Genomic DNA, 12331 nt, shown 5'->3' on the forward strand with positions numbered 1-12331 from the left:
ACTAAAAACCATCTTGGACCAGCTTATTACCAGCTTTGAGCTTGGACAAGCTAATCACCAGCTTGGACCAGCTAACAACCAGCTTGGACTAACTTGAAACAAGCTCGACCCAGCTAATGACCAACTAAAGACCACCTTGGCCCAGCTAATATTCAGTTTGGAACAGCTAATGACTAACTAAAAACCACATTGGACCAGCTAATATTCAGTTTGGACCAGTTAATGACCACCTTGGAATAGCTAATGACCAGCTTTGGACCAACTAATCAGCTAATAAACAAATAAAAACCAGCTTGGACAAAATAATTACCAGCTTAGACCAACTAATGACCAACAAATGACCAACTAAAAACCAGCTAATTACCAGCTTTGACCAGATAATAACCAGTTAGGACCAATTAAAAACAAGCTTTGGCAAGCTTATAACCAACATAAACCAGCTAATAAACAGATTGAACCAACTGAAAACCAACTTGGACAAGCTAATGACCAGATTTGGAACAGCTAATGACCTGCATGGATCAGCAAATACCCAGCTTGGATGAGATAATAACCAGCTTGTACCAGCTTGTTTAAGATAGAAACCAGTTTACATGTCCCAAAACACAGTTACAAGCTTAAGCATTCTTTCTCTAGTTTTCACTTTTTTCATTTTTTCTGACTGAAGGTCTGGTAAGCCCATGAGGGCTACTGAATCGTCTGTGACCATGATGCTTCACTGGCTCATAAGCTCTTCATACTAGTGCCTGGCACTTCATGAAAGGCTTGCACTTCCTGAAGGGCGCTAGTACACATGGACAGATGAGCTGCAGGCCATGATTTAACCTTCTCTGACACTCCAATTTCCAATAGAGTAAAAATTGGCTCAGACAAATATTTCCCATTTTCCCTCTCCATCTACAGGCACCCATATTCAGATTCTCTCTTGAATTTCCCCCAATGTGACACCATTAGAGTGGCTCCATGGTTCTCTCACACACAGTTTCTTTCATTACCATAGAAGATCTGAGGGAAAATGAGTATAGGAGGTGAAATGCAATTAAAGATCTCAGTGCAGAGGAAGTGAGAAAGTGAAAAGGAAGGTGTGATGGAAAATAGGTATCAGTCTCAAATGCACTGTCACTTTCTAGTGTCAAGAGATGCGACCGCAGTGCTCCGAGAACAGCATGCTGGTTAATTACACTGCTGAACAGTGTTAAACATAGCGACTGATCTCTGTGCTGTGTACAATGAATGTAGTATTATATTCCGACTACTACTAGACTTCAAAACTCGGCACCATGATGCTAGGCTGTTGTAACTAGGTGGTTGCCTAATGGTCCACGTTAAATAGCCCACTCACTGAGACTCTATGATATTTTGGGTCTGTATTACAGTAACATCATAACACAAGAATTGATTTGTCAACATTTCAGAATCCTCCAAACTTGATTATGTCTTAGTCGTAAGATTGGAATTTTCTGTAATACACACCCTGGTCCTGAGATATGGCTTCAGTCCAGTCCAGATAGATTTCCTCCTCTATGATATTGCATTATATTAGTTTTATACAGAATGTTAACTTACTAGCCAAAACACATGGGCATACGTGAATGAGAATAAACCTGAAATAGGAATGTGTTTTAGTGACAATACACATTATGTAGTTTAGAGACATTTAGAATGTTACAAATTGCTATTTAATTAAATGTTGTATTCTTTTTTTTCTTTTTTTCTCCCCAATTTGGAATGCCCAATTCCCAATGCGCTCTAAGTCCTCATGGTGGCATAGTGACTCACCTCAATCCGGGTGGCGGAGAACAAATCTCAGTTGCCTCCACGTCTGAGACCGTCAATCCACACACATCTTGAGGCTTGTTGAGCGTGTTATTGCGGAGACATAGCATGTGTGGAGGATTCACGTTATTCTCCACAGCATCCATGCACATCTCACCGTGTGGCCTACCGAGAGCTCAAGGAGGTTACCCCATGTGACTCTACCCTCCCTAGCAACCGGGCCAATTTGGTTTGCTAAGGAGACCTAGCTGGAGTCACTCAGCACACCCTGGATTTGAACTCACGACTCCAGTGGTGGTAGTCAGCGTTTTTACTCGCTGAGCTACCCAGGCCCCCCCATAAATGTTGTATTCTTAAAAAGTTCTGTTTGTCCAAGAATCCTCTTGCAGCAATTCAGGTCTTTGGCATTTAGAAGCTACCAGTTTAGGACCTGTGAGGAGTCTGTCTTTCAAACTAGAGACTGTGATTTACTTGTCTTTTTGTTGTGCATCTGGGCCGTCCACTTCCCTCTTTATCCTGTTTTTTCAAAACAGTAATGCATGGAATAGCCTTCATCTCTCTAAAACAATAGACTGTAAGAGAAAATAGAATTTCAGTGGAAATTTGTTTTTTTTTGCCTAATTTTAAAACCAAAATTGTATTGTGGTTTTCCGCATGGTAGCGCAACCATTTTCAATTATTCTAATAATAAGAACATTTTCTTGTACCAAATTTGCACTTTAGAATGCTTTTGTAAGGAATAGGTGATACAGTATATGTTTGCCATCACGGGTAAAGAAAAAATAGAATAAATATCACTTAAAGCAATTATTTCAAACCATAATAATTAATAGCAATTAATAATTTTGATAGTATTTTTGATCAATTGAATTGTATTTAAGTTTCTTTCAAGAACAAAAAAATGTCTTTGTGTTCTAAAAATGGAAGCAAATATTCTATATACAATATCATTTTCATAAACTATCTTGCAATGTAATTACTTGAGTAGTTTTTCGGCAAACTACTTATTTACTCTTACTTGCGTCATAATAATTCTTAGTACTTCTACTTGTACTCAAGTGAATTATTTCTTCAGTAGCAGTACTTTTACTTAAGTAAAAAAAATCAGTACTCTTTCCACCACTGCCACCAGGAGAAAATTATGAGTCTGTTTGCTTATACAATTAATAGCACACCTCTGATTTCAAACAGACCCAGCTCTTTCTACACCCTTGAAACACTTCTTACTCATTTCTTAATGTCAATCACTCCTTCAGAGCTTTCTTTATTCTAGCGTGTAAGTGTCCCAAGGTCTAGGGGTTTGTTCAAATCCCTAAACTGAAGTATGAACAATAGTAATAGTGATGCTTGCCTAATGAAAGAATCGGATATTTGAGATAGGTGTATATAGAAATGCTGATTCAGGTCTACATGTATGGATGTGAAATGCAAAGGCTGGGACATGATGGAACCATACAAAATGCAAATGTCTAAGCTTATCTGCTTTGTCTTTTCCCTGCGCTCTCTCCCTTTCTCTGTCTCTCTCTCTCTATCTCACATGCCAGTTTTACCCTCGAGACATTTTGCCCTTCTGTTTCATGTGACACGCTCTGTCACATGTTCCCCCTTTGCAACTTATCGTTGCCGTAAAGCCGCTGGGTTTGTGACCAAAATCAAGATGATTGCATAAAGCTCTTCCTCATACCCCTTTCTGCTGACATTTTGCATGATTCATTGTAACGGACTCTAGCACTGACATGCCTTCATTCTCAAAATCTTACATGAGGGGTTTCCTTGCATAAACCCGCAGGGCCTGATTCAGTGAGCATGTGCAGATTGTATTCTGTGTGTGCATGTGTGTCACCGTGTTTGCCTGTTATGACCCGAATGTCTCAGGCTGACTTGCAGCACCGTGCTGTCCGATGCACTGTTGACCTAATATAACTCTTGACCTGCAGATGCCTACCATGACCAACCCTCCCATCCTCACAGTGAGAGTGTTTATATGGGTGCAGGGCTCTGCTGCGGTCTTTTGGGTTTGCAGACAGAGACCTGCAGCTGCTCTGCCATCTGCTGGCCATATAGCAGAAGTGCACCTTTGATCTACTATGGAAATTATTATCTACACCACAAATCTCTATAAAATAATGTAATAAATGCTTTATCTTGTAACCGCAAACATGTGACTGATATTTGATCCATCTTGACCAGTGCTTAAATCATATATAGGTACTATGTGACAACTGCATCTATGTGCTGCAACATTTGACACTAACAAATGTTGGTGGTCATTGAATTGAAAAAGCACATTGAAGAGTTTAATTAGGAGAATTACTATTGTTCTGGGACAATTGTTTCAGGGATCCCTGTTCATGCAAATTGCCATTCTATTCACTTCTTTGCTTGAAACTGAAGCGTTTGTTTTCCTTTGTGTCTCTCACAGATCCTGTTTGACCAGGCCCAGAGGTCCATAAAGCAACAGTTGCACAATTTTGTAAAGGAGTGAGTTTTACTTTTCTTTTTAACTTTCCTGCTCTATGTTTCCTCTATAATGTGCTCATCTTATCCTGCAATGTCTTTGTATCCAGAGATGTTCGAAAGGTCAAAGAGACAAAGAAGCAGTTTGATAAGGTGCGGGAGGATATGGAGATCGCCCAGGTGAAGAACGCACAAGCTCCTCGCAACAAACCGCATGAGGTGGAGGAGGCCACAAGCACTCTCATCACAACCCGGAAGTGCTTCCGACACCTCGCCCTGGACTATGTGTTACAGGTATTTCAGGGGGAAAAAAATAGAATAGAGTAGATACCAGTAAACTTGAGCAATATTTGTAAATCCCTAAAACACATTATGAAAAGACAATGATTTACATGCACTGCATGTTCTGTTTTAGTGGACTCAGTTGACAAAGTTTGCATTAATGGCTAAGCTGCACTAATTTTGTTTAATGACTCAAGGCTGTTTTGGTACAAAGTGGCCATGCATTGTTTTTTTAATTTTAAATTTTTTGTTTGCTACTGAAGAGGACTCTGTGGCTGCCATATCAGGTCTATTAAGCATAAAAATCCTTTCTGAAATCTTTTCCAACAGCATTTGTGGCCTGCTATCGACTACCACAGAAAATTACATTGTCCCTCAGTTTGTTAAACCAAGTGTGTATTGTAATGCACTTACACTGTAAGTCATTAAACATTTGGAAAGTATAGCCACTCAAGACTTGAATATTATACTTCTTAACATGAGACTAGTGTGATAAAATTGCTTATTTTTTATTTTGTCTGTGCATAATTTTTCAACCTGGCTTTATATGACCATGTAAAGCCAGTAAAACTGGTTACCTTTGCAAAACACATGCAAGCATAAAGGGACTGCTTTCACACAGGAATAACATTAGTAATGTGTAACCAAAGGTTTGTCCACATAGAACAGTAGTCCCACAGCTAAATTGATAATTTGGACAACTTTACTGTTCAAATAACATAATGTTTTGCCTCATAGATGATCCATTTGAAGTGCATTACTGTCCTTTTTTTTCTTTCTGTTTTTTCAATGATGCATTCAGATTTCTCTGGTGATCAACAGCATATCAAAGATGCTTTTGACAGAGTTTAGCTTGTATTCAACCTAGAAAATTGCTTTAATATGTTAAGGACCAAAACAAACTGTAATGTTCCTAATGGCCACTATGTGGAGCAATGTTATTTGTAAGGCAGAGGCTATTTGCAGCAAGTGCAAATAGCTAAGTGTAAATAGCAACCAAAAGCATCTTCTTTGCACTAAGTGCCATTAGTTTTAGATGCTATTTGTACTCTGGTGCAAATAGTGGCAGATACTATTTGCAATCCTAATTAAATATTAACCACCAGTATAGGGGCATCACTACAGTGTGTTAATTATGTTTAGTTACGAGTCCCACAGACACCCTATACCAACCCCTACCCCTAAGCCTAACCCTAACCTTACCTTACTAAATTGAACCATGGTTTTACTAGAGTAACCACAGTAATAAAAACATGGTTACCATATTAAGACCACATTACTGTATTAGCACATGGTTAATTATATTAAGACTATGGCTTCTGTCAAAAAAACATGGTTGCCACACTATTACTATAATAGAGCCATGATTAATTTTACCCGGATCGAACCTTTCTCTAAACTCCCCGACCAGTAAACATTAACCAAATCTATGTGAGGAAATCAATCTTTATATTCATGTTTATTTATTATTATAAGTAGTATTAAAAGAAATATTAAGAGTGGAGACAGGAAACAGGATGGGGATTAGTGGGACAAAAGGGGGAATCGAACCCAGGTCGTTTGTTAAAAAAAACACATCCACAGTGTCTTTACACATCATGCCATTGAAGCGACACTTAAGGGTGCAGTTTGTAATTCATTTTAGTGTTTCTACCAGACTTTTGGAGTGCAAATAGGCACGCTGTGTGGCAGGTACTATTTGCACCTTGTGCTTATAGTAACTCTGTATTTGTAATCATTGAAGACTTGTTGACGACAATAATGAATTGTAAAAGCAATCATAAAACGCGTTTACTTCCTCAAAAAATGCCTAAATGAAAGTTAGGCTAAATGTTAACCCTTGTCCAAATGAGCAACATAGTCTTGTCAACTTTGGGGGCTTAGTTGTTGTAGCCAACATTAAATTATAGTGGACCCTTTTTACTTTCTTAATACATGTTCTTGATCTTATTGTTAATTATTCATCCTTTTGTGTTGTGTTCCACTTGTAATTGGGTAGCAAACACTATTTTATGTTGACTTAAAAATATTAGGGTTGAAAACTAAAAGATTGTTGGTTTGAACCCTACAAGGGTTGATCCATGAGCTACAGGGTTCCCATTTTGTCATAGAAAACATGGAAATGTAAGGGAATTTTAAAATAGCATGTTCCAGGTCTGTAGAATCATGGGAATGAAAACGATCTCAAAAAAGTAAATACAAAATTGTTAAAAATCTATAGTAAATATACAGTTTGCTATATTTGATTGCTTTTGTGTAGATCTTCTGTAGAAAAAAATGACTAGCAAGCCATAGTGATGTCCGATTAGTTTGTGAATAGTTCCTTAGAATCGGTTCTTTTCAATGAATAAGTTCAAATGGTTCACAAATTGGCCTTAATGATTCATTGGTCAAAAAGAGTGGAAACCCTGGAGCTATCATCATTGTGCCCTTAAAATCAAGACACTTAAGATTATGTTGCACTGAGCGAATTGTCTCTAACTTACTTGTACTTTCAGTGCCTACTAAATGTCTACTTGCTTTCATATGTTCCTCAGATCAATGTTCTTCAAGCCAAAAAGAAATTTGAAATTCTGGACTCTGTGAGTGACTTAATGTCCTTGCTTAATAGTTATATCATACAGCATACTCTTTCTTTGATGTTTCATTCACTGTTTCCTCTTTCCTCCACAGATGCTGTCGTTCATGCAGGCTCAGTACAGTCTCTTCCAGCAGGGCTTCAATCTCTTGGATGAGATTGACCCTTACATGAAGAAGCTGGCTGCTGAGGTGAGAGGTCCCATATGCATCTGCTCCTCCAGGACCAACATCTCGTTATCTCTTGATCACTAATCATTTTTGTTGTGTTTGTATTTCAGTTGGATCAGCTGGTCATAGATTCTGCAATGGAGAAGAGAGAGATGGAGCACAAACATGCCACCATACAACAGAGGGTGAGCAAATGCAAGCTTCTCTTTACAGAATCCGTAGATTTCTTATTATAACAGTTTAAGGATGGGCAAGAAAGAGGGAGGAACTGGCTGAACAGTAAACAAAGATTTAATGTCAAACTTAACTTAAAGCTAACATAAACAAACACAGACACACATGCAACGCGGTCGTGTGCGTCTCTCTCTCTCTCTCGAACTGGCGCCTCCGGCTCCCCTTTATCTCGCTCTCCTGCTGATCGTCTGATTCAGCACCGGCCATGCACCATCACGGCCTCCTCCTTGTCACACTCTTCCCCCGCTCGATTCAGGCCGGTGCACCACCGGTCTGACTAACTCCCCCCTCATATCTGGAGGGGAGATGCTGCCCTTCCGGTCATTCTGTCATCCAGTGGTACACCCCCTCCTCCTGTGAACCTGGGGAGAGATGAGGAAAAAAGTGGGCGGAGACACACAGAGAATGAGAGAGAGAGCAGAACTTGCTCGCCGGCTCCCGGACGCGTTGTCGCCTTGTCCTCAACCGCTGCTCCGCCCTATGACGGAGGCCCGCTCGCTCTTCCCCCAGCGGACGGCATCGAGTCCTCCAGTCCCTGGCAGACGGAACCCCTCCTCCCCTATTTCGGTGGATGGCAGCGGTTCCTCCGGGTCTCACCGGCTGGCAGCGACCCCTCCACATCCAGGCAGATGGCTGCAGCTGCTCCCCTTGTGCATGGAAGTGGCGAGGACTCCGTGAAGGTGAATCCCTACTCCCTCCCGTGTTACTTCACCACTGTAACAGCTTAAGGATGGCTGAACAGTAAATATATATATTTTAAAAATCAAACTTAACTTAAAAAAAACATAAACAAACACAGACGAACTGGTGCCTCCGTCTCCCCTTTATCTCGCTCTCCCGCTGATCAGCTGATTCAGCGCCAGCCATGCACCATTAAGGCCCGGCCACGCCCTGCTTTCTGCCTGTCTTTGCATTCTCCTCTCTTAATTCTTCCTTCCTTGATTTCTTTCATTTTCTTTCCATCTAATGGGACTTTTGAAATTATATCCAGCAATCAAAGACACAAAATAACCATTTCCTCCCATAATATACAGTATGAAACCCACATCCCAATATTCCCACCCCACATTCCTCTATAAATTCAGTTTGACAGGTGATCTAAGTGACAGCCTTCTGAATTCTTAATCATGAAATGAAAATTGTGGAAATAAAGTGGCTTGCTTCTGTGCTGCAGAGAGTTGTGTTGTCATGTGAGGTTATTTCCACTAAAGCGAAGCCCCCCTCCAGACTTCATGTCATAATATTGTCCTATCACTCAACCACTTTACTGTCACATTCGATCTTTATCTGACAATTCAAATAAACATCAGTGTCTGTGGGACTTGAGCATGGCCACTAGCAATAACAGCTGTAGAAGAGAAACTTCTACATATGGTTGCCTCACTTTGTGTGGTTTGTAGTGGCTTTGTTTAAAGTGCTTCATCACCATATCAATAAAGGATGGTGCCCTGCCCAGCACAGATCCCACTGGGATCTGGGTCCTCAAGACATACACACACACACACACACACACATACACACACGCTAATCTCCATCTGCTAGCATGTTGCTAGCCAGCAGGGCATTTATGCCAACACAACTGAGCCATAAATACTCCTGACTTTTCCATCCGACCCTGACTTATTGTCTCAGTTGTCCTTTTGTTCTAAAATTCCAGTGGTAGTGATTAAATACATTATGAGCCCATTTCTATGTGGCTTTGCAGATTTAAAATCAAAGTCCAAAGAATCAGGGATTCGGAGTTTGTAAAGCAGAAATCACTTAGATAGATAGACAGACCATCAATCATAACATTAGCTCTCTGACAGCTCTGGGATTTAAATAGCCTGAGATCTGCAATCCTTATCATTGATCAATGGTATCTGGATGTGGCAGTCTGGCTCTGTCATTACAGCTAATGAACATAACTAATGTGGTCTATTACCAAGGTAATGTTACTAATGTATGTTTGTTTTCAAATTCAGGTGCAGTCATTTATGAAGGCATGCATGCAGTGCTTTGAAAAGCATTTTAGTGCATGCTTCTTATACAGTGACCCCAGTATTTGGACACTTAAGTCAAACTTAAAAATGTCTGAATGTCATTGCATTAAATAACAAAACTAACCAACTGGTCTCAATGTCATTTTAGTGGATGCATGAATTCAACTTTCTTCAAGTTCACCCAGTTGTCCTAGCAGATTAACCACAGTTGTAGTTCATCACAATGATGGAATGTTCCGGGTTCAATACATGTTACGCTCAATCGACAGCATTTGTGGCATAATGTTTATTAGCTACCACAAAAATGTATGTCGATTCGTTCCTCCTTTTCTTAAAAAAAAAAAAAAAGCCAAAATCGAGGTTACAGCGATTCACTTATAATACACGTCATACATTTAAGTGGCTTAAGTGACCAAATAATTTTTTGGGGCCTCTGTATTTAAAAACTGAGAATCAGCCAAGAATTACTGAACATTTAGATAGATTTCTCTTACTCATGAATTTTACATTATAAGACTGTTAATCGAGTCACTTGTTTCTAATTTTCTTTTTCTCTCCATATTTGGTCTCACCGTGTTGCCAACATGCAGACTTTGATGCAGGTGAGTTTATTTAGCTGTGAATACCTCATTAATAAAAAGGTTATGAATGGTAACATTGCTCATTTTGTGCTTTGTTTGGCCATAGCTGTCCATGTTTAAACTCACAGCATTGTGTTGAACTGTCCTTGTGTTGATGCATGTTGGGTTGTAGAGTTTATTCAGCCAAGGGGTGGTGCATTGATTTGTTGTCTAGAAAGAATTGCTTTTTATTAGTCACATGCCATTCACATTTTATTTATTTAATGTGTGTGTGTGTTGCACGATGGGGAGACAGGGGGACATTACAAATGCACATGGACAGTGGAAATATCTGAGTTTAGAAAATGTGCAAGAGTTTAATATCCCAAACATTTTAATTGTTTAATTCCTTGCCGTTTTCATGAAATAAACTAAAACCTTTACACTGGAGCCAAACACTTTCGGCCCTTCAGGACCTTAAATGGCATTTCCAGAATTAATATGGTGGCACAATTATATTTTTGTCTACAAAACTAATTTCAATCATTTAAGCATATGCCTTTAGATCAAAAGATTTTTAAGATCATGTGAAACATTTCAGTGAAGTATTTCAAAACTTTTGACCGGTAGTGTATATATATATATATATATATATATATATATATATATATATATATATATATATATATATATATATATATATATATATATATACACACACAAGTATTCTTCTTTTCTTGAATGCAAGGTTTGGTGCTCAGTGTTGTCTACATGGCTGACTTCTTCAAGTAATAGATAACCTACAGTACAAAGCTATGCAGAAGATCAATTTAAATTTTTGCCATTAGCAAAATTTAGCGGGGCTATCTATTTCATCGACCAATGGTAGATGGGGGCAGGTGTTCAGAAAACCAGTATGAGAAGTCATTATTTTTTCATTTCCTTTAGTTACAGAAATAACAGAAATTATACACTTCTCTATAAACTTTTATATTTATGCGCTATGAGCACACACAAAAGATTATTCACATAAATAACGTTTTTGGCAATTAGCAAATCCTTTAAGATGTCAGGATTTTGATTTTGGCTTAACAAAGCCTTGTCTGAAAGTTAAAAATAGTTTTAAAAGTTAGAAGGTTATACAGGCCTTATGCAGGCCTCGTCAGACAGAAAGTCATACAAGCAGATGCTTATCTGTGGTTGCTAAGGTCGTCCAAGTAGTTGCTACAGTAGGTCATTGCTAGGGCCTTCTGGTCAGTTATTATATGTTGCTAGGCTTTTCTGGCATGTTGATAGGTATTGCTAAGGTTTATTGGGTGATTTACTATGCGTTTCTATGCTGTTCAGGCTGATTTCAGGCTGGTCGTAGGCATTTCTAGGTAGTTTTAGCTTGCTGCTTCTGGCTTGTTGCTAGGCATTGCTAGGGTGTTTTGTCTGGTTTCAATGCTGTTCTGGCTTGTTCATGCTGGTCACTAGGTGTTTCTTGGGTGTTTTTGCTGATTGATAGCCATAGCTGGAAGTACTGGCTGGTTGCATAGCTGTTTGGGTTGTTGCAAAGGTTTTCTGGTTGGTTGCTAGGCTTTTCTGGCTTGTTGCTAGGGTGTTCCTGCTGGTTGCTTGACAGTTCTAGGCATTTCTAGGGTTCTGACTGATTTCCGGCAGTTCTGGTTTTTAGTTTTCGTTGAGCCATTGGTTCAGAAGTAACAGTTGGTCCCAAAGTTAACATGTCAGGCTGCTCAAACAAACAGAGCAATGCAAGCATCACAGATCCACATTATTTACACTTTTCTGTGGAAATGAAACAATGAAAGACCTGCATTGAACATTAACCTTGATCAGGAAATATTAACTTTACCATATCAACCATAATTTTTAAAAGAGATTACCCTGGTAAATAAACCCGTCAGGCGCTCCAGGTGGGCCTATGGGAAGACCCTAAGTCAACTGAGGCCTGAAAGTGTTTCCACGGGCACTTTGCCCACTTTTGCCCTGGCCAGCACCTCTAAATATAGCAGATGGTAGGCACCCGATGCTAAGGGAGGGTAAGATGTGGCATGCCAAAAAACATGGACAAATAAGTGCCACCAACTGTCCCTGGCAGGCAAAGCAAGATTCAAGATGGGTTGCAAGCACAAATGCGTTGCACATGCAAACAAACACACGTGCAAGTGTGATTCCTCCATAGTGCAGCACTGTTATTTAGATGAAGACTTGCAGATGTAATGAGTCACTTGCTTCAGCAACACAAATGATTTTGGAGGACAATGTGAAGTAAACATTTGGATGACAGTC

General features: G+C 39.5%; 1 protein-coding gene across 1 annotated transcript in view; it reads left to right on the forward strand.

The window, feature by feature from the left end:
- acap3b (ArfGAP with coiled-coil, ankyrin repeat and PH domains 3b) overlaps window positions 1-12331 on the forward strand; it is an 84086-nt gene that overhangs the window by 55952 nt on the left and 15803 nt on the right. Inside the window, exons 5-10 of the mRNA XM_052111755.1 lie at window positions 4199-4257; window positions 4344-4527; window positions 7053-7097; window positions 7189-7284; window positions 7374-7448; window positions 10070-10081. Coding sequence (XP_051967715.1) covers window positions 4199-4257; window positions 4344-4527; window positions 7053-7097; window positions 7189-7284; window positions 7374-7448; window positions 10070-10081 — 471 coding nt within the window. The remainder of the gene's footprint in view (window positions 1-4198; window positions 4258-4343; window positions 4528-7052; window positions 7098-7188; window positions 7285-7373; window positions 7449-10069; window positions 10082-12331) is intronic.

The sequence above is a fragment of the Xyrauchen texanus genome, chromosome 39 (genome assembly GCF_025860055.1).
Source record: "Xyrauchen texanus isolate HMW12.3.18 chromosome 39, RBS_HiC_50CHRs, whole genome shotgun sequence".
Classification (NCBI taxonomy): Eukaryota; Metazoa; Chordata; class Actinopteri; order Cypriniformes; family Catostomidae; genus Xyrauchen; species Xyrauchen texanus.